Source organism: Oncorhynchus mykiss, chromosome 8, assembly GCF_013265735.2.
Source record: "Oncorhynchus mykiss isolate Arlee chromosome 8, USDA_OmykA_1.1, whole genome shotgun sequence".
Taxonomy (NCBI): Eukaryota; Metazoa; Chordata; class Actinopteri; order Salmoniformes; family Salmonidae; genus Oncorhynchus; species Oncorhynchus mykiss.
The window spans coordinates 4,249,563-4,276,143 of NC_048572.1; the positions used below are offsets into that span (position 1 = coordinate 4,249,563).

The window sequence follows — 26,581 nt, forward strand, 5'->3', positions numbered from 1 at the left end:
TAGATTACCTTAGGGCCAGGTATTGTAGTGTTCCTAGTGAGTGAGTCCTGATTGAACCCTCTGTAGGACCTTGGGTAGGTTACCTGAGGGCCAGCCTTTGGTATTGTAGTGTTCCTAGTGAGTGAGTCCTGATTGAACCCTCTGTAGGACCTGTGGTAGATTACCTTAGCGCCAGCCTTTGGTATTGTAGTGTTCCTAGTGAGTGAGTCCTGATTGAACCCTCTGTAGGACCTGTGGTAGATTACCTTAGGGCCAGCCTTTGGTATTGTAGTGTTCCTAGTGAGTGAGTCCTGATTGAACCCTCTGTAGGACCTGTGGTAGATTACCTTAGGGCCAGCCTTTGGTATTGTAGTGTTCCTAGTGAGTGAGTCCTGATTGAACCCTCTATAGGACCTGCGGTAAATTACCTTAGGGCCAGCCTTTGGTATTGTAGTGTTCCTAGTGAGTGAGTCCTGATTGAACCCTCTATAGGAACTGTGGTAGATTACCTTAGAGCCAGCCTCTGGTATTGTAGGGTTCCTAGTGAGTGAGTCCTGATTGAACCCTCTATAGGACCTGTGGTAGATTACCTTAGGGCCAGGTATTGTAGTGTTCCTAGTGAGTGAGTCCTGATTGAACCCTCTATAGGACCTGTGGTAGATTACCTTAGGGCCAGGTATTTTAGTGTTCCTAGTGAGTGAGTCCTGATTGAACCCTCTATAGGACCTGTGGTAGATTACCTTAGGGCCAGGTATTGTAGTGTTCCTAGTGAGTGAGTCCTGATTGAACCCTCTATAGGACCTGTGGTAGATTACCTTAGAGCCAGGTATTGTAGTGTTCCTAGTGAGTGAGTCCTGATTGAACCCTCTATAGGACCTGTGGTAGATTACCTTAGGGCCAGCCTTTGGTATTGTAGTGTTCCTAGTGAGTGAGTCCTGATTGAACCCTCTATAGGACCTGTGGTAGATTACCTTAGGGCCAGCCTCTGGTATTGTAGTGTTCCTAGTGAGTGAGTCCTGATTGAACCCTCTATAGGACCTGTGGTAGATTACCTTAGGGCCAGGTATTTTAGTGTTCCTAGTGAGTGAGTCCTGATTGAACCCTCTATAGGACCGGTGGTAGATTACCTTAGAGCCTCTGGTATTTTAGTGTTCCTAGTGAGTGAGTCCTGATTGAACCCTCTATAGGACCTGTGGTAGATTACCTTAGGACCAGGTATTTTAGTGTTCCTAGTGAGTGAGTCCTGATTGAACCCTCAATAGGACCTGTGGTAGATTACCTTAGAGCCAGCTTCTGGTATTTTAGTGTTCCTAGTGAGTGAGTCCTGATTGAACCCTCTATAGGACCTGTGGTAGATTACCTTAGGGCCAGGTATTGTAGTGTTCCTAGTGAGTGAGTCCTGATTGAACCCTCTATAGGACCTGTGGTAGATTACCTTAGGACCAGCCTTTGGTATTGTAGTGTTCCTAGTGAGTGAGTCCTGATTGAACCCTCTGTAGGACCTGTGGTAGATTACCTTAGGGCCAGCCTTTGGTATTTTAGTATTCCTAGTGAGTGAGTCCTGATTGAACCCTCTATAGGACCTGTGGTAGATTACCTTAGGACCAGCCTTTGGTATTTTAGTGTTCCTAGTGAGTGAGTCCTGACTGAACCCTCTATAGGACCTGTGGTAGATTACCTTAGAGCCAGCCTTTGGTATTTTAGTATTCCTAGTGAGTGATTCCTGATTGAACCCTCTATAGGACCTGTGGTAGATTACCTTAGGACCAGCCTTTGGTATTTTAGTGTTCCTAGTGAGTGAGTCCTGATTGAACCCTCTATAGGACCTGTGGTAGATTACCTTAGGGCCAGCCTTTGGTATTGTAGTGTTCCTAGTGAGTGAGTCCTGATTGAACCCTCTATAGGACCTGTGGTAGATTACCTTAGGGTCAGCCTCTGGTATTTTAGTGTTCCTAGTGAGTGAGTCCTGATTGAACCCTCTATAGGACCTGTGGTAGATTACCTTAGGGCCAGGTATTGTAGTGTTCCTAGTGAGTGAGTCCTGATTGAACCCTCTATAGGACCTGTGGTAGATTACCTTAGGGCCAGCCTCTGGTATTGGAGTGTTCCTAGTGAGTGAGTCCTGATTGAACCCTCTATAGGACCTGTGGTAAATTACCTTAGGGCCTTTGGTATTTTAGTGTTCCTAGTGAGTTCAACCAGGTTATGATCACTGTAACCTGGTGCCACTGATACAGCTTTAGAACAACGTTCAGCCATGTTAGTAAAAATGTGATCGATACAAATTGATGATGTAATACCAGACCTATTAGTGAACATGTTCTAGTTGGTCAAAACTTGGGTCAGGTTGCATGGCAACTGAAATAATTTTCTTTCTCATTGGACAGTTGGTGTAAAAAAAATATTAAAAAAAAATCAGTATTCATATCTCCCCAAAATATATTTCCCTATTGTTAGATGATACCTTATCCAACATTTAGCAAATTACATCAAGATATTTCACATCAGCACTAGGTGGCCTATAGCAGCAATCAACTAGTATAGGTTTCAAATGTGATCAATGAAACTCCACCCGTAGCGCCTCTAATCCATTCAACATTCAACATCCTGACGTTGTTTTACTGGAATGTGATTCTGGATGTAAACTGCAACTCCTCCCCCATATCTATTTCTGTCCCAACTTGAACAAATTATATCTATGTATAGAGATCTCAGCATCCTCAAAGGAAGAGTTCAAGTGAGTCTCTGATATTGCCAATACATGAATATTGTTTGACTGCACTACACAGCCTATTTCATGAATTTTGTTCCTTTAAACTGCATATATTTTAAGGGAGCAACTAACAGACCTTTCTTTATGAGATGTATATGTCCAAACATGAATCAATAGTTGGAATCTGAGAGAGAGAATACTCAGTCTGTGTGTGTGTGTGGCTGGAATGACTTGTGTCTGTCGCTCCTCCTAACTCTATGGGAGGGAGGGTGAACAATCAGTTTGTTATACCTCAGGTATGCTATGTCACCTCGTTCTCTTGCAGCCTTCATAGCTGCTATTAGTTCCTTTCTTCTTTGACGGACTGAATCAGAGAAATCCTCATTGATGAAGATGAAGGACCCTTTAATCTCTTTTTAAGGCATTTGGCTTTTTCAAGGACTGCAAGCTTATTGAGGAACCTGAAGAATTTCACTACATTTGGCCTGAGTCTGGTTCCATTGGCACCAACATTGGCACCACCATTGGCACCACCATTGGCACCAACATTGGCACCACCATTGGCACCAACATTGGCACCACCATTGGCACCAACATTGGCACCACCAGTGCCCCCTGGTCCCTAGACCTGTGAGCACGTTCCAGCTCAACCTGTTGATCCAATTGTAGCTCCTCAGGAGACAGCTTTTGAACCTTGTCCTCTGATTCAGCCCATGTCTCACTTCGGCTCTCCTGGATACCATCTATTACAATATTATTTTATCCTCGATTGCCCATCCAGGTAATCAGCCTTCCCAGACATGTTCTGGAGGCCCTCCCTGACTGTGGTGATTTCATTCGGCCTTCCCAGACATGTTCTGGAGGCCCTCCCTGACTGTGGTGATTTCATTCGGCCTTCCCAGACATGTGCTGGAGGCCCTCCCTGACTGTGGTGATGTCATTCGGCCTTCCCAGACATGTTCTGGAGGCCCTCCCTGACTGTGGTGATTTCATTCTGCCTTCCCAGACATGTTCTGGAGGCCCTCCCTGACTGTGGTGATTTCATTCGGCCTTCCCAGACATGTTCTGGAGGCCCTCCCTGACTGTGGTGATTTCATTCGGCCTTCCCAGACATGTGCTGGAGGCCCTCCCTGACTGTGGTGATGTCATTCGGCCTTCCCAGACATGTTCTGGAGGCCCTCCCTGACTGTGGTGATTTCATTCTGACTTCCCAGACATGTTCTGGAGGCCCTCCCTGACTGTGGTGATTTCATTCGGCCTTCCCAGACATGTTCTGGAGGCCCTCCCTGACTGTGGTGATTTCATTCGGCCTTCCCAGACATGTGCTGGAGGCCCTCCCTGACTGTGGTGAAGTCATTCGGCCTTCCCAGACATGCTCTGGAGGCCCTCCCTGACTGTGGTGATTTCATTCGGCCTTCCCAGACATGTTGTGCAGGCCCTCCCTGACTGTGGGGATTTCATTCTGCCTTCCCAGACATGTTCTGGAGGCCCTGAATTCATTCCACATAGAGGAACCGTTTCTGGGAAGTGTATCCTGTGTGGTCTTCAACACATCCACATCCTTCTGTATGAACAGAAGGCTTGTTTTAATGTCTTGTACATCTTCAGTCAGGTCGTCCAGACGTTTGTTGGTCGACTCCATGGTCATTTGTAAGAAGCTTTTAAAGTTATTTTCCTGCTGAAGTAAAATTTCCTCATGGAAAACGTTCTGCTTCTGCAAGAGTTCACCTACCTGCCCAGCAGAGATGTGATCCTCATCTTTTTTTTCAGAGGCATGACAGTACTAATAGTAGGACGAGCCCGCTATTCACTCCGTGAAATGAGAGAAGCTGGCAGTAGAAAACTCTGGAAATCGGTAGTCCTAAAACCCGAGATAAATAGAAATGTGGTCCTAGCATCAAGGGCTAACCGGTTAGCATGCTTGGTGTCCAGCAGTAGTAGATCAGGTTGCCTAGCTTGATAGCTAGCAGCTAGGCTAGCTGCTTCGCCAATGTAGTACCACCTTGTTTGAGCAAAGGACCCCGGAACATATATCAGCGGTCCCAACGCTAACTGCGTCCCAGGATCCAGATATGAATAGGAAAACTACTGTAAACTTTTATTATCTAAGTAGGTAGTTTATTGTTAAAGTAAAACAAATCGAGTCTCTAGTCTTGTACTGCGCATGATGATGCAGAGTTTCCTCTAGGATTTTGCCTAGAGGACACCCTGCATATACAGTGGGGCAAAAACGTATTTAGTCAGCCACCAATTGTGCAAGTTCTCCCACTTAAAAAGATGAGAGAGGCCTGTACACTTCAACTATGACAGACAAAATGAGAAGAAAAAAAATCCAGAAAATCACGTTGTAGGATTTTTTATGAATTTATTTGCAAATTATGGTGGAAAATAAGTATTTGGTCACCTACAAACAAGCAAGAATTCTGGCTCTCACAGACCTGTAACTTCTTCTTTAAGAGGCTCCTCTGTCCTCCACTCGTTACCTGTATTAATGGCACCTGTTTGAACTTGTTATCAGTATAAAAGACACCTGTCCACAACCTCAAACAGTCACACTCCAAACTCCACTATGGCCAAGACCAAAGAGCTGTCAAAGGACACCAGAAACAAAATTGTAGACCTGCACCTACCTGGGAATACTGAATCTGCAATAGGTAAGCAGCTTGGTTTGAAGAAATCAACTGTGGGAGCAATTATTAGGAAATGGAAGACATACAAGACCACTGATAATCTCCCTTGATCTGGGGCTCCGTGCAAGATCTCACCCCGTGGGGTCAAAATGATCACAAGAACGGTGAGCAAAAATTCCAGAACCACACGGGGGGACCTAGTGAATGACCTGTAGAGAGCTGGGACCAAAGTAACAAAGCCTACCATCAGTAACACACTACGCCGCCAGGGACTCAAATCCTGCAGTGTCCCCCTGCTTAAGCCAGTACATGTCCAGGCCCGTCTGAAGTTTGCTAGAGAGCATTTGGATGATCCAGAAGAAGATTGGGAGAATGTCATATGGTCAGATGAAACCAAAATATAACTTTTTGGTAAAAACTCAACTCGTCGTGTTTGGAGGACAAAGAATGCTGAGTTGCATCCAAAGAACATCATACCTACTGTGAAGCATGGGGGTGGAAACATCATGCTTTGGGGCTGTTTATCTGCAAAGGGACCAGGACGACTGATCCTTGTAAAGTAAAGAATGAATGGGGCCATGTATCGTGAGATTTTGAGTGAAAACCTCCTTCCATCAGCAAGGGCATTGAAGATGAAACGTGGCTGGGTCTTTCAGCATGACAATGATCCCAAACACACCGCCTGGGCAACGAAGGAGTGGCTCGTAAGAAGCATTTCAAGGTCCTGGAGTGGCCTAGCCAGTCTCCAGATCTCAAACCCCATAGAAAATCTTTGGAGGGAGTTGAAAGTCCATGTTGCCCAGCAACAGCCCCAAAACATCACTGCTCTAGAGGAGATCTGCATGGAGGAATGGGCCAAAATACCAGCAATAGTGTGTGAAAACCTTGTGAAGACTTACATAAAACGTTTGACCTCTGTCATTGCCAACAAAGGGTATATAACAAAGTATTGAGATAAACTTTTGTTATTGACCAAATACTTATTTTCCACCATAATTTGCAAATAAATTCATTAAAAATCCTACAATGTGATTTTCTGGATTTTTTTCTCATTTTGTCTGTCATAGTTGAAGTGTACCTATGATGAAAATTACAGGCCTCTCTCATCTTTTTAAGTGGGAGAACTTGCACAATTGGTGGCTGACTAAATACTTTTTTGCCCCACTGTATGTAGCATGTGTGTGGCTGAGGTATTTTCAGTACATTCAGAATGTATACTGTAGCATGTGTGTGACTGAGGTGTTTTCAGTCCATTCAGAATATATACTGTAGCATGTTTGTGACTGAGGTGTTTCAGTACATTCAGTTTAAATACTGTAGCATGTGTGTGACTGAGGGGTTTTCAGTATGAATTACGGTAATTGGTTTGTTAACGGGTTAATAGGCTCTTTCTGATGAGACCTCGAGGACCTGAACAACCTCTCGTCTCCTTGTGTGTGTTCTCCTCTTAGGAGTGGAATGACTACAAGCTACGCTGGACGCCGTCTGACTACGACAACGTCACATCCATCAGAGTCCCGTCTGAACTCATCTGGGTCCCAGACATCGTCCTCTACAACAAGTGAGTGACAGCGAAACGGTTGTTTGTCCCGAAATGGTCGTCATTAACGTAAAAGCAAAGTAGAGTTCGGGAGACTCCACGTCTAGTCCTATTTCAACGGTTAAATGTCGCCATCTACTGGGTTCCTGAATCATAAGCTTAACATCATAAATGGTTGACATTTAACAGATGCTCTTATCCAGAGTGAATTACAGGCACAATTAGGGTGCAAGTGCCTTGCTCAAGGGCACATCAACAGATTTTTCAACTAGTTGGATTCATGGATTCTCACCGACAACCTTTCAGTTACTGGCCCAATGCTCTAAACCGCTGGGCCGTCGTTTTCTCAAAAGTAATTTCCCGCTACAATGAACTGACATCTGTGATCCCGTCTACATGTTATGGAGCATGCCACCACTAAGGATTTCATAGATGACAGGAGTCAATGTACCTGTTTCTGTTAGAGGGTTAATGATTTAACAGCAGCTGTAGGCCCAATCTTGATAAAGTTCTGATCTTAAACAGCCATCCCATCCCCAGTAATATACTGCCATGTTATCCTGATCCTAGAAATCCCCAGTAATATACTGCCATGCTATCCTGATCCTAGAAATCCCCAGTAATATACTGCCATGTTATCCTGATCCTAGCCATCCCCAGTAATATACTGCCATGTTATCCTGATACTAGCCATCCCCAGTAATATACTGCCATGTTATCCTGATCCTAGCCATCCCCAGTAATATACTGCCATGTTATCCTCCTCCTAGCCCTCCCCAGTAATATACTTCCATGTTATCCTGATAGACTTATCATTATGCTGCCATGTTATCCTGAACCTAGCCCTCCCCAGTAATATACTGCCATGTTATCCTGATCCTAGCCATCCCCAGTAATATACTGCCATGTTATCCTGATCCTAGCCATCCCCAGTAATATACTGCCATGTTATCCTCCTCCTAGCCCTCCCCAGTAATATACTGCCATGTTATCCTGATCCTAGCCCTCCCCAGTAATATACTGCCATGTTATCCTGATCCTAGCCCTCCCCAGTAATATACTGCCATGTTATCCTCCTGCTAGCCCTCCCCTGTAATATACTGCCATGTTATCCTGATCCTAGCCCTCCCCAGTAATATACTGCCATGTTATCCTGATCCTAGCCCTCCTAATAGTTTTCTCCTCATCTAAATGTATTCAACTTTCACGGCTGAATGTATCAGATTAAACTCCTAGTATTTAATGACTGGGTTTCACCTCATCAAGCTCTTCTGTATGATCACTATCAGTTAGTGAAATTAAAAAGGTGTGTGTCTGTGTGTGTGCGCGCACGCGTGTGAGAGATTTGAGGAAGATGTAATGATAGACGTATCATTATATCTCTAATCTACAGCTATTATCAGTGCGTATTAAAGCCATGATCAGGGATGTGTAGCTCTTCAGAAGAGGAGATAAATTACAGACTGCAATAGAGGAGATAAGTTCTGGAGATTGTTCCTGGAGGATCATAACTCTCTACCAAAACAATGGCTCTGAGTCATGTGTGTTTTGGTGTGTAAATAAACAAGTTGTGAGGTGCTGATAAGGTTCCTGTCATATTGAAATGTCAAATCCCAGCTAGCACATAACGTTCTGAGAACCTTATGTTTCTTAGAGCTTGGTGAGAGTGTGGTCGTCCTATGGTTATTTCACAAACAACCTTCCCGTCAATGTTCTGGGAATGGTGCAGGATAGGTGCTTGGCTTTGGAACATTCTCAGCACATTTAAGGAACTTGACAAAATAACTTTCTTTTCTTGGTATTTCATTATATTAACAGAACGTTTCCTAAATGTTCAATTTAACATTTAATTTCAATTTTGGTAATATTCTAGAAACGTTCTCCAACTGGTTTGGAATGGGAGTGTTCGGGTCCTACTAGCGAGACAACTTCCGGTAAAACTGAAGGGCGTGCAAGTGTCTTATATCTCATACATATAAGTGTCTTATATCGGATGAAAGCCTAAATTCTTGTTAATCTAATTGCTCTGTCCGATTTACTGTAGCTATTACAGCGAAAACCTGCCAAGCGATTGTTTGAGGATGGCACCCCACATCAAAATATTTTTCCACCATCACAGGTTTCATACATTCACAAATAACAATGAAATATTAATTTACTTTTTTGAAAATCTTCCTCTGATTTGTCATCCAAAGGGTCCCAACTATAACATGTAGTGTTGTTTTGTTAGATAAAATCCTTCTTTATATCCCAAAATGTCAGTTTGGTTGGCGCCCTCGATTTGAGCAATCCACTCGTTCAACTTGCAGAGATAGGAATCCGAACATCTACCCCTTAACTTTGTTTCAACAAGTCAAAATGCGGTTCTATTCACTCCTCAGATACTTTAAAATGTAATCAAACTATACAATTTCTTACGGAAAGAAGTATGTTCAATAGGAAACGCATTTTAGCAGGTGCGTAATGTCGTCATGTCACACACAAAAACGAATATCCAAGACTGTGTCCTTCTGCTAAAACAGATATTTCTTATTTGTTTTTGAAGTTACAAGCCTGAAACCTTGAACATAGACTGCTGACACCCTGTGGAAGCCATGGGAATTGCATCCAGGGAGCTCATTTTCAATATGACCGTACTCTTGCATTTCTAAGAAGATGGTCTCTCCAAAAAACTCCAGTTGGTTTTGCTTTGGATTTTCTCCTACCATTTTTATTGTGTTATATTCTCCTTCATTATTTCAACATTTCTACAAACTTCAAAGTGTTTTCTTTCCAGTGGTACCAATTATATGCATATCCTGGCCTCTGTGCCTGAGTAACAGGCAGTTTACTTTGGGCACATCATTCAGACAGGAAGTGGAGGAAAAAAGGGTCCTAGCCCTAAGAAGTTTAAGAATGTTAAGAAATAACGTACTCCTGTGGGAATATTATTAGGTCAGCATAACGTTTCATACAGGCTTCCTTATGGTTCTATTTAAATGTTCTCAAATTTTTATGAGAACGTTAAGAAAACTTTAGTAATCACATGTGTAAGTGTATGCCAAAGTAACCTTCACATAACCGATAATTTCCGTTCTCAGAACGTTAATAAAACCTCTCAGGGAACCTTTCAGATAACAAGAGTAAAACGTTCTCAGAACCTCCCTGGAGCATACTAAAACGTTCTCAGAGCCTCCCTGGAACCTAAGTAAATCGTTCTCAGAACCTCCCTGGAACCATAGTAAATCGTTCTCAGAACCTCCCTGCAACCTAAAAATGAGCTTTCCCTGAACAGAGGAAATGTTCAATTCTGCTCTCAAAACATGACAAAGACTCAGTTTTATCGGTCAGAAAATGTATGGCTTCATTCCCAGAACCAATTGGAAACCAAAAATGTATGTTCCACTACCCAAATATGCTAGCTGGTAAGTGGCCTTAACAATATTTTCAGGGAGCTAAATTTGCAAAAACTGGACTATTTACCAGATTGACAGAGTTATGTATTGCCTAACCCTGATAGTTTCAAGAATAATCTAAAAACGATTTTAATCATCGTTAGATTATTAATGTAAAGTCTACAACAATTCACAATGTCTAACACTGTACTGTACAACCATATAACTTTGTACAACAGGTTGGTCCAAACAAGTATTGTAATTTGTTGAGAAGCATGCATATATATATATACACAGTTGAAGTCAGAAGATTACATACACCTTATCCAAATACATTTAAACTCAGTTTTCACTTAATTGTCAATTCCTGACATTTAATCCTAATAAAAATTCTGTCTCAGGTCAGTTAGGATCAACACTTTATTTTAAGAATGTGACATGTCAGAATAATAGTAGAAATTTTTATTTATTTCAGTGTTTACTTCTTTCATCACTTTTCCAGTGGGTCAGAAGTTTACATACGCTCAATTAGTATTTGGTAGCATTGCTTTTAAATTGTTTAACTTGGGTCAAATGTTTTGGGTAGCCTTCCACAAGCTTCCCAAAATAAGTTGGGTGAATTTTGTCCCATTCCTCCTGACAGAGCTGGTGTAACTGAGTCAGGTTTGTAGGCCTCCTTGCTTTTTCAGTTCTGTCCACAAATGTTCTCTGTGATTGAGGTCAGGGCATTGAGATGGCCACTCCAGTACCTTGACTTTGTTGTCCTTAAGCCATTTTGCCACAACTTCGGAAGTATGCTTGGGGTCATTGTTCATTTGGAAGACCCAATTGCGACCAACTTTAACTTCCTGACTGATGTCTTTATATGTTGCTTCAATATATCCACATAATTTTTCTACCTCATAATGCCATCTATTTTGTGAAGTGCACCAGTCCCTCCTTCAGCAAAGCACCCCCACAACATGATGCTGCCACCCCCGTGCTTCACGGTTGGGATGGTGGTCTTCGACTTGCAAGCCTCCCCTTTTTTCCTCCAAACATAACGATGGTCATTATGGCCAAACAGTTCTATTTTTGTTTCAACAGACCAGAGGACATTTCTCCAAAAAGTATGAACTTTGTCCCCATGTGCCGTTTCTGGCTTTTTTTATGGCGGTTTTGGACCAGTGGCTTCTTCCTTGCTGAGCAGCCTTTCAGATTATGTTGATATAGGACTCGTTTCACTGTGGATATAGATACTTTTGTACCTGTTTCCTCCAGCATCTTCACAAGGTCCTTTGCTGTTGTTCTAGGAATTATTTGCACTTTTCGCACCAAGGTACATTCACCACCGCTGCGGGGTCCCATGGTGTTTATACTTGCATACTATTGTTTGTACAGATGAACGTGGTACCTTCAGGCATTTGTTAATTGCTCCCAAGGATGAACCAGACTTGTGGAGGTCTACAACTTTTTTTTCTGAGGTCTTGGCTGATTTATTTTGTATTTTTCCATGATGTCAAGCAAAGAAGCACTGAGTTTGAAGGTTGGCCTTGAAATACCTCCACAGGTACACCTCCAATTGACTCAAATTATGTCAATTAGCCCATCAGAAGCTTCTAAAGCCATGGAATCCTTATCTGGAATTTTCCAAGCTGTTTAAAGTCACAGTCACCTTAGTGCACGTAAACTTCTGACCCACTGGAATTGTGATACAGTGAATTATAAGTGAAATAATCTGTCTGTAAACAATTGTTGGAAAAAATACTTGTGTCATGCACAAAGTAGATGTCCTAACCGACTTGCCAAAACTATAGTTTGTTTACAAGAAATTTGTGGAGTGGTTGAAAAAACGAGTTTTAATGAAAGTGTACTTGTATGTAAACACCTAAGTGTATGTAAACTTCCGACTTCAACTGTATGCATATGACGCAAAAAATAGGCTACTTGTTTTGTATCTTAGAAATCACTGCGCACCTCATCAGCCCAACCAAGCAACTCATTAACTTGATCTCACTGTAAAAAGCGTCTAGACATTATCACCCATTGCTTAGCAGTAGGGGTTTTTAACAACGAGGTACCGACGGCAACAAAAGTTGTCATCTGCCTCTCCGACCGTCTGCCTCCGACCGTCTGCCTCTCCGACCATCTGCCTCTCCGACCGTCTGCCCCCTGACCGTCTGCCTCTCCGACCGTCTGCCTCTCCAACCGTCTCCGACCGTCTGTCTCTCCGACCGTCTGCCTCTCTGACCGTCTGCCTCTCCGACCATTGTTTGAAGTTTGAATAGCGCTCTCCCCCGGCCTATATTAACATGTCAGGACGACATATTGGCGAAACCTTATGCATCAGCATAATGTTTCTGGATATATAAAACGACTTGACAATAGAACAAAAGGAAATGCAGCTGGTTTCCTGTCTCTCCAGCTTCAGTTTGAAGTGATTGTGTTAGCTGTGTAGTTGGCTAACATTCACTAGAAAGAGCGTCACAGTGGGTGATATAAATAGTCAGTGTTATAATGACAATTTTCATTTATTTTTTACCTTTGTTTAACTAGGCAAGTCCATTAAGAACAAATTCTTATTTTCAATGACGTTTTTTTGGAACATTGGGTTAAAACCTCTTGGGGCTAGGGGGCAGAATTTTTACTTTTGGATAAATAGCGTGCCCAATTTCAACTTCCTGCTACTCATGCCAAGAATATAAGATATGCACATTATTCATATATTTGGATAGAAAACACTCTGAAGTTTCTAAAACTGTTTGAATCATGTCTGTGAGTATAACATAACTTATGTAGCAGGCAAAACCCAGAGGACTAACTGTTCAGATTTTGTTTTTGCCTCTCTCTGTTCCCTGACCTGTTATTGCCAAGGGATATTTCTTAGGTACCTGTTTTCAGTTCCTACCGCTTCCACTGGATGTCACCAGTCTTTGGAATTTGGTTGAGGTTATTCCTTTGTGCAATGAAGAAGTAGGCCAACTCGGAACTGGGGACACTTTTGTGAGTTGCGCAAGACGTGAAAAGTGGCGCTGGTTTGTTTTCTTTCCTGTATTGAACACAGATTTCCCCGTCTACAATTTGATCGATTATTAACGTTTAAAAATACCTAAAGTTGTATTACAAAAATAGTTTGAAATATTTTGGCAAAGTTTATAGGCAACTTTTGAAATATTTTGTAGTGATGTTGCATTTTTTGTAAGCTGTTTTTTTCTGGATAAAACACGCTTTATAAATGGACATTTTGGATATATATGGACGGAATTAATCGAACAAAAGGACCAATTGTGATGTTTATGGGACATATTGGAGTGCCAACAAAAGAAGCTCGTCAAAGGTATTGCATGTTTTATATTTTATTTCAGCGTTTTGTGTAGTGCCTGCAGGGTTGAAATATGCTAACTCCTTTGTTTACTGCTGGTGCTATCATTAGATAATAGCTTCTTATGCTTTCGTTGAAAAGCCTTTTTACAATCTGACATGTTGGCTGGATTCACAACGAGTGTAGCTTTAATTGAGTATCTTACATGTGTGATTTAATGAAAGTTAGAATTTTTATTTTATTTGAATCTGGCGCTCTGCATTTTCCCTGGCAATTGGCCAGTTGAGACATTTGCGTCCCGCCTATCCCTAACTAGTTTTAACTGCCTTGATCAGGGGCAGAACGACATATTTTTTTACCTTGTCAGCTCGGGGATTTTATCTTGCAACCTTTCGGTTACTAGTCCAACACTCTAACCACTAGGCTACCTGCCCGCCCAATAATGACCTTTTCTGTATATTTGGTCCGGCAGTAGGCTACAAGTATAGCCTGTAGTGTATATCTGCTTGATGAGCAAGATGATCGAGGCACTAAATTCAGCAGCACGGATAGCGCTAACACTTTCAGCAGAAGCACTAGCTGTGCCTTCCCACAGCAATCTGCCAGAACAAACGGTGCCAATCGAACTAACGACCTGAGGGTTTGGCTGGTAACGATGCCAATTATCTACGGTACAACAGCAACACAGCCGTGCAACAAAAACAAAAAAGGTATTTTAACACGCCCTCTCGTGTAAAAACCTCTGTTCTGCTCTCCTCTCCTCCCTCCAGTGCAGACGGTGAGTTCGCCGTGACCCACATGACCAAGGCCCACCTGTTCTACAATGGGAAGGTGCGCTGGGTTCCCCCGGCCATCTATAAGTCCTCCTGCTCTATAGACGTTACCTTCTTCCCCTTCGACCAGCAGAACTGTAAGATGAAGTTTGGCTCTTGGACCTACGACAAGGCTAAAATAGACCTGGAACGCTTCGAGGTATGGGATTGTATCAATCAAATCAAGCAAGCAATGTTGTACATGTGTTGTACAAGATGTGAATGACGTGGATAACGTGTGAATGCACAGTGTTTATTTGTTATACAGATCTTGAACCAGGCTACTGTATATGTTATTGCTAACTCCATTGCTGTCAGAAGCTAGTTTTCCATCCAACTCGCGACAGATTTTCATGTTAATTTTCTAGAATCGGCATAAAGAAAACAATTTTCCCCACCAGTGGTATTTCCATCAAACAGACTTGTCTGTTAAAATCCGTGGGTGATGATGTAGTGCACACAAAATGTACTTTTTCCATTTAAGTTTTCCAAGTGCCAAATAAACATTTAAAGTTCAATGTGTTTCCATCACATTTTATACGGACGACTTTGTCACAAAGAAACTGTTGCGTAAAATAGCAAATGTGAGCTTGATGAACTTCACAGTTTGGGGAAAGTGCATGGTGATGAGCTTGATGAACTTCATAGGGTGGGGAAAGTGCACGGTGATGAGCTTGATGAACTTCACAGGGTGGGGAAAGTGCACGGTGATGAGCTTGATGAACTTCACAGGGTGGGGAAAGTGCACGGTGATGAGCTTGATGAACTTCACAGGGTGGGGAAAGTGCACGGTGATGAGCTTGATGAACTTCACAGGGTGGGGAAAGTGCACGGTGATGAGCTTGATGAACTTCACAGGGTGGGGAAAGTGCACGGTGATGAGCTTGATGAACTTCACAGGGTGGGGAAAGTGCACGGTGATGAGCTTGATGAACTTCACAGGGTGGGGAAAGTGCACGGTGATGAGCTTGATGAACTTCACAGGGTGGGGAAAGTAAACGGTGATGAGCTTGATGCTCTTTTCCAATACAACTCGAGGGTCTTATTCTGGTGACGTGATCATCGATGCATGGCTGCCGATTGACAAATCTCGCTCTTTTGTCAACAATAATCTCATCATGCTGGATGTGCCGAGAGGCGGAAAAAGATCCCAATTGTCATACTTGAGTAAAAATAAAGATATCTTTAATAGATTAATTAATTAATACATTTTACTACTTCACTCAAGTGAAGTAACCGTCGCCTAGTAAAACATTACCTGAGTAAAAGTCTAAAAGTATTTGGTTTTAAATATTAAAAATGGCAAAAAGGGTCTGAATACTTTCCGAATGCAGTGTATGTAAGTAACAAAATTAAATGTAATTGCTAAAATACTTAAGAATCAAAGTAAAAGTATGAATCATTCCTTATATTTAGCAAACCAGACGATTTTACTGATAGCCAGGGACACACTCCAAGGCTCAGACATAATTTACAAATGAAGCATTTGTGTTTAGTGAGTTCACCACATCAGAGGCAGCAGGGATGACCAGGGATGTGCTCTTGATAAGTGCGTGAATTCTCACAATTCTCCTGTCCTGCTAAGCATTCAAAATGTAACTAGTACATTTGGGTGTAAGGGAAAATGTATTGAGTAAAAAGTACATAACATTTTCATTAGTTGTCAAAAATATAAATAGTAAACTACAAATACCCCCCGAAAAACTACTTAAGTAGCAAAATGTATTTTTATGTGCAATAAGTCATCACGCACAGCCTTTTATCCGCAACAAGTCAATTTGATGGAAACATATCATAGGCCAGGTCGCAATTGTAAATGAGAACTTTTTCTCAACTTGCCCACCTGGTTAAATAAAGGTGAAATAAAAATAAATAAATAAATGAATATAAATAAATCTGGTGGGGAAAACGCGCAGATTTGCATGAAAATCTGGCGCCAATTGAATGGAAACGTGGCTAGTGTCAAGCCACACAGAGAGTAGAATCACACTGGCACCAGACAAGTGTGACAAAGGAACACTTGAAGCTCATCTCCATCCCCTAGAACCCGACAGACCCGAACCACTATATTTATACAGTATGATATAAGTTTATAGATGTCTTGTGATGCCATATGAAGTCTTTGAAGAGTGGGACGGTTGATCTCTATCCCCTAGAACACTGTGGATCTGAACAACTACTGGGAGAGTGGAGAGTGGGCCATCATCAACGCAGTGGGAACCTACAACACCAAGAAGTACGACTGCTGTCATGAGATCTACCCTGATATCACCTACTTCTTCATCATCAGACGGCTGCCTCTCTTCTACACCATCAACCTGATCATCCCCTGTCTGCTCATCTCCTGTCTGACCGTCCTAGTCTTCTACCTCCCCTCAGGTAGGTCCTAGTCTTCTATCTTCCCTCAGGTAGTTCCTAGTCTTATATCTCCCCTCAGGTAGGTCATAGTCTTCTATCTCTCCTCAGGTAGTTCCTAGTCTTCTATCTCCCCTCAGGTAGGTCCTAGTCTTCTATCTCCCCTCAGGTAGATTCCTAGTCCCCCCCCAGGTAGGTCCTAGTCTTATATCTTCCCTCAGGTAGGTCCTAGTCTTCTACCTCCCCTCAGGTAGGTCCTAGTCTTCTATCTTCCCTCAGGTAGTTCCTAGTCTTCTACCTCCCCTCAGGTAGGTCCTAGTCTTCTATCTCCCCTCAGGTAGGTCCTAGTCTTCTATCTCCCCTCAGGTAGGTTCTAGTCTTCTATCTCCCCTCAGGTAGGTCCTAGTCTCATCTCAGGTATGGTCCTAGTCTCCCCTCAGGTAGGTCCTAGTCTCCCCTCAGGTAGGTCCTAGTCTCCCCTCAGGTAGGTCCTAGTCTCCCCTCAAGTAGGTCCTAGTCTCCCCTCAGGTAGGTCTTAGTCTCCCATCTCCCCTCAGGTAAGTAGATTAACAGAGAATGTCCGTAATGTTACCGGTGTAAAACGGTTGGCTAGTTAGAGGTGAAGCTAGTAGAGTTTCAATCGGTGACATCACTCACTCACTCAGAACTTGACGTATTTGTTGTTTTCCTTTTTGCTCTGCAAGAGCCACTGCCTTTTTGGAGCAATAACTAATGATGAGTTGTCGGTGACTGTTGTTCGATGTGTTCAGAGGGTCCCTGGTTCGAGCCCAGGTTTGGGCAAGAGAGACGGAAGCAATGCTTTTTAATTTTTTTTTAGCTAACGTCCCCATCTAGTGGAGGTTTTGGAACATCACAGGTTGATACAACTGAAAATAGTCCAGATTTCACACACATATTGTATATATACAGTGCCTTGCGAAAGTATTCGGCCCCCTTGAAATTTGCGACCTTTTGCCACATTTCAGGCTTCAAACATAAAGATATAAAACTGTATTTTTTTGTGAAGAATCAACAACAAGTGGGACACAATCATGAAGTGGAACAACATTTATTGGATATTTCAAACTTTTTTTTGCTGTAAGTCGCTTGGGGTATGTCTCTATCAGTTTTGCACATCGAGAGACTGAAATTTTTTCCCATTCCTCCTTGCAAAACAGCTCGAGCTCAGTGAGGTTGGATGGAGAGCATTTGTGAACAGCAGTTTTCTATGTGATAATGTCTAGCTGAAAATGTGGAGGTGAAGTCCAGGAAGGTCTTCACTTCTCCCTGGTTCTCCGCCTGACAACTCCACTTCCTGTTGTTGTCCTTCCTCTGGAGAATCGCAGTCAGAGTGATGTCACAGTCAGAGTGCTGTCACAGTCAGAGTGCTGTCACAGTCAGAGTGCTGTCACAGTCAGAGTGATGTCACAGTCAGAGTGATGTCACAGTCAGAGTGATGTCACAGTCAGTGTGCTGTCACAGTCAGAGTGATGTCACAGTCAGAGTGATGTCACAGTCAGAGTGCTGTCACAGTCAGAGTGCTGTCACAGTCAGTGGTCTTTGTGAGCTGGTATCCGGAGTCTCCCTGCAGCTCAGTACCTGTCTCATCCACCCAGCTCAGACTATCATATAAGAAACAGCTTCCAGTTCCAGCCCAGATGGTCTGAAAGCACCTTAAGGTCACTGGTCGATCAGGCCTCAAATCCCTGGGGGTGGACAACGACACTAAGACAGAAAATAATATATTTTAACTTAACTGTTAAAGATACATAAAATACATATATTAAAGGATTATTTGACTAAAAACCAACTGGGTTGAAACAGTGATATTCACTGGTAAGAAGATTCACATTCACAAAAGCAACCTCTCCATGTTGGGGTCCACCCTCGGTAAAGGTATTGTAGACACTGGTATTGTCCAGCATCCTCAGCTCAGCTCTGAACATGTCGAGAGCAGTCAGACTCTCAGCTCCTCTCTGAGGTTTCTGTTCTAACCTGTCCCTCCACCAACAAACTCAGTGATGGGCTTGTGGAGATCTCCAAAAACGCCATGCAATTGAGGAGCAGTTTGGTTAAACCATGTCCCAAACACGGCAAACTGACGTCGTTTCCCACATTGGAGTACAGAGAGTCACAACTGTCTCCTGGATAGAGAGAACACGTTTCTTAGGAGCAGTTTGGTTAAACCACGTTGACGTCGTTTCCCACATAATAGAGACGTATCTTAGAAAATGTCTCTTTTGTGCACATTGTAGTGGTTTGTTTTGGACAGTTACACGCTGAAATACAAATTCTGTGTTGAATAAATAAATACATACATCATTAAAACCATTTAATGCTGAACTTTAGGCAAATAAAACCAAGACAGGTGCTTATAGTGAACAATGAAACTCACCATATTTTGAGTTGAATGTGTGACTCAAATGTTGGAGTGGTTGTTTAAACGGCAGTCCAAGAAGCCCCTTTCCCCCATAGCAGGGTTTGAGACGTTGTTTAAACGGCAGTCCAAGAAGCCCCTTTCCCCCATAGCAGGGTTTGAGACGTTGTTTAAACGGCAGTCCAAGAAGCCCCTTTCCCCCATAGCAGGGTTTGAGACGTTGTTTAAACAGCAGTACAAGAAGCCCCTTTCCCCAATAGCAGGGTTTGAGACGTTGTTTAAACAGCAGTACAAGAAGCCCCTTTCCCCCATAGCAGGGTTTGAGACGTTGTTTTAACAGCAGTACAAGAAGCCCCTTTCCCCCATAGCAGGGTTTGAGACGTTGTTTAAATGACAGTACAGGAAGCCCCTTTCCCCCATAGCAGGGTTTGAGACGTTGTTTTAACAGCAGTACAAGAAGCCCCTTTCCCCCATAGCAGGGTTTGAGACGTTGTTTTAACAGCAGTCCAAGAAGCCCCTTTCCCCCATAGCAGGGTTTGAGACGTTGTTTTAACAGCAGTCCAAGAAGCCACTTTCCCCCATAGCAGGGTTTGAGACGTTGTTTTAACAGCAGTACAAGAAGCCCCTTTCCCCAATAGCAGGGTTTGAGACGTTGTTTTAACAGCAGTACAAGAAGCCCCTTTCCCCCATAGCAGGGTTTGAGACGTTGTTTTAACAGCAGTACAAGAAGCCCCTTTCCCCCATAGCAGGGTTTGAGACGTTGTTTTAACAGCAGTACAAGAAGCCACTTTCCCCCATAGCAGGGTTTGAGACGTTGTTTTAACAGCAGTACAAGAAGCCACTTTCCCCCGTAGCAGGGTTTGAGACGTTGTTTTAACAGCAGTACAAGAAGCCCCTTTCCCCCATAGCAGGGTTTGAGACGTTGTTTTAACAGCAGTACAAGAAGCCACTTTCCCCCATAGCAGGGTTTGAGACGTTGTTTTAACAGCAGTACAAGAAGCCCCTTTCCCCCATAGCAGGGTTTGAGACGTTGTTTTAACAGCAGTACAAGAAGCCACTTTCCCCCATAGCAGGGTTTGAGACGTTGTTTTAACAGCAGTACAAGAAGCCCCTTTCCCCCATACTAGGGTTTGAGACGTTGTTTTAACGGCAGTACAAGAAGCCACTTTCCCCCATAGCAGGGTTTGAGACGTTGTTTTAACGGCAGTACAAGAAGCCCCTTTCCCCCATAGCAGGGTTTGAGACGTTGTTTAAATGACAGTACAATGTATGTATGATCTCTGTGTCTGTCTGTATGATCTCTGTGCAGGACATTGGGGACATTTTATTGAATTCAATCACTTTTTGCCAGAATCCTTTTTTATTTACAGTTTAAGTCTGAAGTTTACATACACCTTAACTTAATACAGTTAAACTCCGTTTTTCACAATCCCTGTCTTAGGTCAGTTAAGCACCACTTTATTTTAAGAATGTGAAATGTCAGAATAATAGTAGAAAAAAATATTTATTTCAGGTTTTATTTCTTTCATCACATTCCCAGTGGGTCAGAAGTTTACATACACTCAATTAGAATTTGGTAGCATTGCCATTAAATTGTTTACTTGGGTCAAACGTTTCGGGTAGCCTTCCACAAGCTTCCCAAAATAAGTTGGGTGAATTTTGGCCCATTCCTCCTGACAGAGTGTCACGATCATCGTAAGAAGCGGACCAAAGCGCAGCGTGGTGTGAATGCATCATTGACGAAAACACGAAGTAAACTGAACAAAACAATACATGAACAACGACCGTGAAGCTATATACGAAATGTGCTGACACAAACAACTAACATAGACAATCACCCACAACCCACAATGACAAATTGGTTCCCAATCAGAGACAATGACTAACACCTGCCTCTGATTGAGAACCGTATCAGGCCAGACACAGAAACAGACAAACTAGACATACAACATAGAATGCCCACTCAGATCACACCCTGACCAAACAAAACATAGAAACATACAAAGCAAACTATGGTCAGGGCGTGACACAGAGCTGGTGTAACTGAGTCAGGTTTGTAAGGCCTCCTTGTTCGCACACGCTTTTTCAGTTCTGCCCACAAATTTTCTATAGGATTGAGGTCAGGGCTTTGTGATGGCCACTCAAATACCTTGACTTGGTTGTCCTTAAGCCATTTTGCTACAACTTTGGAAGTATGCTTGGGGTCATTGTCCATTAGGAAGACCCATTTACGACCAAGCATTAACTTCCTGACTGATGTCTTGAGATGTTCCTTCAATATATCCACATCATTTTTCTACCTCATGATGCCATCTATTTTGTGAAGTTTTAATGACTCCAACCTAAGTGTACGTAAACTTCCGACTTCACCTGTATACATCAGGTGGTTGAATTATGTTGAATATCATATTTGATAAGTCATAGTTAATTTGAACTTGTTTCAATGTTGACAGTAAAATGTTATATTTGAATCAATTTCATTGTTGCAATTTCAGGCCTTCGACTTAAATAAAGACATACCTACCTATATTGAAATAAAATGTGAAGCCACAGTCAAACGATTGCTGCCTGAACAGTGACTCCTACTGGTATATGAAGGCTAATGTATTTCACTGAGAACTTGTCTACTGTACCATCCAGATGCCTACCTCTATGTACCCTGTTCAGCTTTGGAAACAAGCTGCGTTTGTTTATTCTGAGCTGTCATGTCAACACCTATGGATACTGATGCGCGTCCATACTCCTTTGCGTTGACCAATAGACTACCCGAATAAGGTTGACAGGTTAAAAGTAACTCCTCCTACTTTTCTTAAACAAGCTGTATGTGAAAGTAAATTAGGAGTGGGGTTGGGTTTATGTTGGCTACATTGACATCTGATTTATCCAAAGGACACCATAATTTCAACGTGAAGCTAAGTTTACTATCATTCATTCATGACTGATCTTTTGAAGTTTAGAAGTAGTTACCATTAGCCCTATAAATACGATGCCAAATTCATGATATTGATATTAAACCTTAACATTTGGATATTGTCTTTTATAAATATGATATTCATCATTTATATGGATGAGATCATTTCCAAATGTAAATGTCTCTTTTATTGATTTCACAAATTTTCCATTCTATTTATAAGGCTAAGTTGCCAAAAGTCATGTCTTTTCAATGGTAGCAAACCTTTCTGTTTAGTTAATACCCCTGGTAAAGGCAGTCTTTTCCATGGTAACAAACCTTTCTGTTTAGTTAATACCCCTGGTAAAGGCAGTCTTTTCCATGGTAACAAACCTTTCTGTTTAGTTAATACCCCTGGTAAAGGCAGTCTTTTCCATGGTAACAAACCTTTCTGTTTAGTTAATACCCCTGGTAAAGGCAGTCTTTTCCATGGTAACAAACCTTTCTGTTTAGTTAATACCCCTGGTAAAGGCAGTCTTTTCCATGGTAACAAACCTTTCTGTTTAGTTAATACCCCTGGTAAAGGCAGTCTTTTCCATGGTAACAAACCTTTCTGTTTAGTTAATACCCCTGGTAAAGGCAGTCTTTTCCATGGTAACAAACCTTTCTGTTTAGTTAATACCCCTGGTAAAGGCAGTCTTTTCCATGGTAACAAACCTTTCTGTTTAATTAATACCCCTGGTAAAGGCAGTCTTTTCCATGGTAACAAACCTTTCTGTTTAGTTAATACCCCTGGTAAAGGCAGTCTTTTCCATGGTAACAAACCTTTCTGTTTAGTTAATACCCCTGGTAAAGGCAGTCTTTTCCATGGTAACAAACCTTTCTGTTTAGTTAATACCCCTGGTAAAGGCAGTCTTTTCCATGGTAACAAACCTTTCTGTTTAATTAATACCCCTGGTAAAGGCAGTCTTTTCCATGGTAACAAACCTTTCTGTTTAGTTAATACCCCTGGTAAAGGCAGTCTTTTCCATGGTAACAAACCTTTCTGTTTAGTTAATACCCCTGGTAAAGGCAGTCTTTTCCATGGTAACACAACTGTTCTGTTAAGTTGCAAAATACACAAAACAAAGGTTTTTTCTTCTACTTAAATGTGTGAAAAGCCTAATCCTTTACTGTAAATTGATATTTTGTGGTTAAACTGAAATACCACTTATGATAATTTCTCTCTCTGCCCAACATTAGAAAAACAGAAGTGTTCTATACTGGTGTGTGTGTGTGTGTGTGCGTGCGTGCGTGTGTGTGTGTGTGTGTGTGTGTGTGTGTGTGTGTGTGTGTGTGTGTGTGTGTGTGTGTGTGTGTGTGTGTGTGTGTGTGTGTGTGTGTGTGTGTTTTGGGGGGGGGTTGGATTGGTAGCAAAAATACACATTTCCATTTCCTGCAAGATAGTAAGTAAAGTCTGTTTGTTTCTTCTTCTCCTCTTTCTCCTCGTTGTTTCAGACTGTGGGGAGAAGATCACTCTGTGTATCTCCGTCCTCCTCTCCCTCACCGTCTTCCTGCTCCTCATCACGGAGATCATCCCTTCCACCTCCCTGGTCATCCCTCTGATTGGAGAGTATCTCCTCTTCACCATGATCTTCGTCACTCTCTCCATCGTCATCACCGTGTTTGTCCTCAACGTCCACCACCGCTCCCCGGGGACCCATAAGATGCCTCGGTGGGTCCACTCTGTCTTCCTGGACCTGATCCCCAGGTGGCTGTTCATGAGGCGACCCGCGCCGGACGGACGGAGACGCAGGTTGTTGATGCTCCAGCAGGGGGCAGCGGTGGCACGGTACCAGGGACGGACCATCAACCCCAGACCAGCAGGTTAGGTGCTGATAATGATGAGGACCACATGGGAAATAAGTCCCTAGTCTCTGTTTGCATCCCAAATGGCACCATGTTCCCTATATGCTTCCCTGACCAGGACAAATGGCACCATGTTCCCTATATGCTTCCCTGACCAGGACAAATGGCACCATAGTCCTTCTATACTGCCCTGACCAGGACAAATGGCACCATGTTTCCTCTATACTGCCCTGACCAGTACAAATGGCACCATATTCCTTCTATACTGCCCTGACCAGGAAAAATGGCACCATGTTTCCTCTATACTGCCCTGACCAGTACAAATGGCACCATATTCCTTCTATACTGCCCTGACCAGGACAAATAGCACCATATTCCTTCTATACTGCCCTGACCAGGACAAATGGCACCATGTTCCCTATATACTGCCCTGACCAGGACGTACCACCAACACCACTACCAGACTACCAGATGAGTTTCTTTACATTTTTAACCAGAAAGTCCCATTGAAGTCAGATAACCTTTTTCCTAGGTGAGACCTGAGGCCAAATCCACAAAGAGCCTCTTTAGTCATAAGAGTCCCACCTAGTGGACAGATATTTAGGAGACCTCATGAGCTGTCCTCACCAGTTCAGAGTTGAGGCCTAATTCATAGTATATGCCTAAGTACTTATAAACACTAGGATAATAAATAATCACATATTTTTCTTTAAATTATTTCATGAACCTAAATCCTGTTATTTCAAGTTGTCCCTTTGGAGCACATGCTGAAGCGATTTAGAGTAGATGAACGGGGCCGGATAAAGAATTCACAGGCCGCAGGGCTTTGTTTTTTTCAGAACAGCTTCAGTTCTTCGGTTCACGGACTCTGCAAGGTGTTGAAAGCGTTCCACAGGGATGCTGGCCCATGTTGACTCAACAAGGTGTTGAAAGCGTTCCACAGGGATGCTGGCCCATGTTGACTCAACAAGGTGTTGAAAGCGTTCCACAGGGATGCTGGCCCATGTTGACTCCGATGCTTCTCACAGTTGTGTCTAGTTGGCTGGACGTCTTTTGGGCATTTGATCATTTTTGACACATGAAACCGTTGCAGAAATCGTTGCAGTTCATGACACAAAGCGTTGCGCCTGGTACCTACTACCATACCCTGTTTAAAGGCACTTCAATCTTTTGTCAAAGGATTCTCAGACCATGAGATCCAAAATTCTCTGGTCTGATGAAACCAAGATTGAACTCTTAATGCCAAGCGTCACGTCTGGAGGAAACCTGGCTCCATCTCTACGGTGAAGCATGGCGGTGGCGGCAGCATCAACCGTGTGGGGATGTTTTTCAGCGTCATGAACTGGTAGACTAGTCAGGATCAAGGGAAAGACGAGTGGAGAAAAGTACAAAGAGATCCTTGATGAAAACCTGCTCCAGAGCACTCAGGACCTGAGACTGGGGTGAAGGTTCACCTTCCAACAGGACAACGACCCTAAGCAACACAGCCAAGGCAACGCAGGAGTGGCTTCGGGACAAGTTTCTGAATGTCCTTGAGTGGCCCAGCCAGAGCCCGGACTTGAACCCGATCGAACATCTCTGGAGAGACCTGAAAATAACTGTGTAACCCCATCCAACCTAACAGAGCTTGAGTTTTTCTTATGTTTTATGATGTTCATATGTTTTTAATCTATATATATATATGTTGTATTTACTCCCATAGAAGAGACAACTCTTTGGGGCCCTTCCCAGACCCATATTAATCCCAGTCTTCCACTAACAACCACTCTCAGTGAACATGTCTTTAAAGTCCAAGACTAGAACATCTGCGTCCTGAATATCAGCCCTATATGTATTTCAAATTTCTCAAATTTCTTTTCCCTTCTTTCTCCCAGGCCTTCCTCCCTTCCTCAGCACCTCAGCCAGCTGGCTCCGGGACGGAGGAGGGACAACGGAGGACCTCCAAAGACGGACCCTTTGTTATGAGGACCTTGAGCTGGGGGAGCTGACGTCTTACTTCTCCTTCCGTCCTCCGTCACCCAGACCTCCGGGCTCCACCCCTCCGCCCCAGCAGAACCATCCACACCCAGGGGCAGGGCAGCCTCATAACCGCCTGGATGGAGGGGTTGAAGGAGGAGGAGGTGGGGTGAATAGAAGGGTTAACCCCACCCAGCGACCGGCTAACTTGGTGTCAGACTCTAGAGAGATAGAGTTCCCTCTGTCTCCCAGCGTGATACGTGCTCTGGAGGGACTGCACTATATCGCAGACCACCTGAGGGCAGAGGACGCAGACTTCAGTGTGAGTATTTATGTTATACAGATCCTTTGTATTCCACTAAAAGGATCTTTCCATTTCTGAAATGCCAAGTATCTACAATGACTACCCAGAAAACCATTTGGCAGTGACGGTACACCGGTATACTGGTTATGACAGGCATACAGCAACACAGATGAACGAGGTAGCATTTGTAGCTCTAATATTGCACATAGCCTCTATTTTTTGTTGTTGTAGAACATTCAATTACAATGATTGTTCAACTTAAACCATCATGTTCATTGCACTCAATCCAACTAAAAGTGTTATCATTCATTCATATGTCTCTCTCGCTCATCTCTCTCTCTCTCTCTCTCATCTCTCTTTCTCTCTCTCATCTCTCTCATCGCTCATCTCTCTCTCTCTCTTTCTTTCTCTCATCGCTCTTTCTCTCTCTCATCTCTCTCTCTCTTTCTCATCTCTCTCTCTCTTTCTCATCTCTCTCTCTCTCTCATCTCTCTTTCTCTCA

The 26,581-nt window shown here is 43.0% G+C and overlaps 1 protein-coding gene across 1 annotated transcript in view; it reads left to right on the forward strand.

Annotated features, from left to right (window-relative positions):
* The window catches only part of LOC110529268 (neuronal acetylcholine receptor subunit alpha-4), a 59,317-nt gene that overhangs the window by 29,385 nt on the left and 3,351 nt on the right, over positions 1–26,581 (forward strand). Inside the window, exons 4-9 of the mRNA XM_036984590.1 lie at positions 6,774–6,883; positions 14,308–14,509; positions 16,506–16,728; positions 23,469–23,837; positions 25,694–25,727; positions 26,028–26,097. Of these exons, the coding sequence (XP_036840485.1) occupies positions 6,774–6,883; positions 14,308–14,509; positions 16,506–16,728; positions 23,469–23,837; positions 25,694–25,727; positions 26,028–26,097 (1,008 nt within the window). The remainder of the gene's footprint in view (positions 1–6,773; positions 6,884–14,307; positions 14,510–16,505; positions 16,729–23,468; positions 23,838–25,693; positions 25,728–26,027; positions 26,098–26,581) is intronic.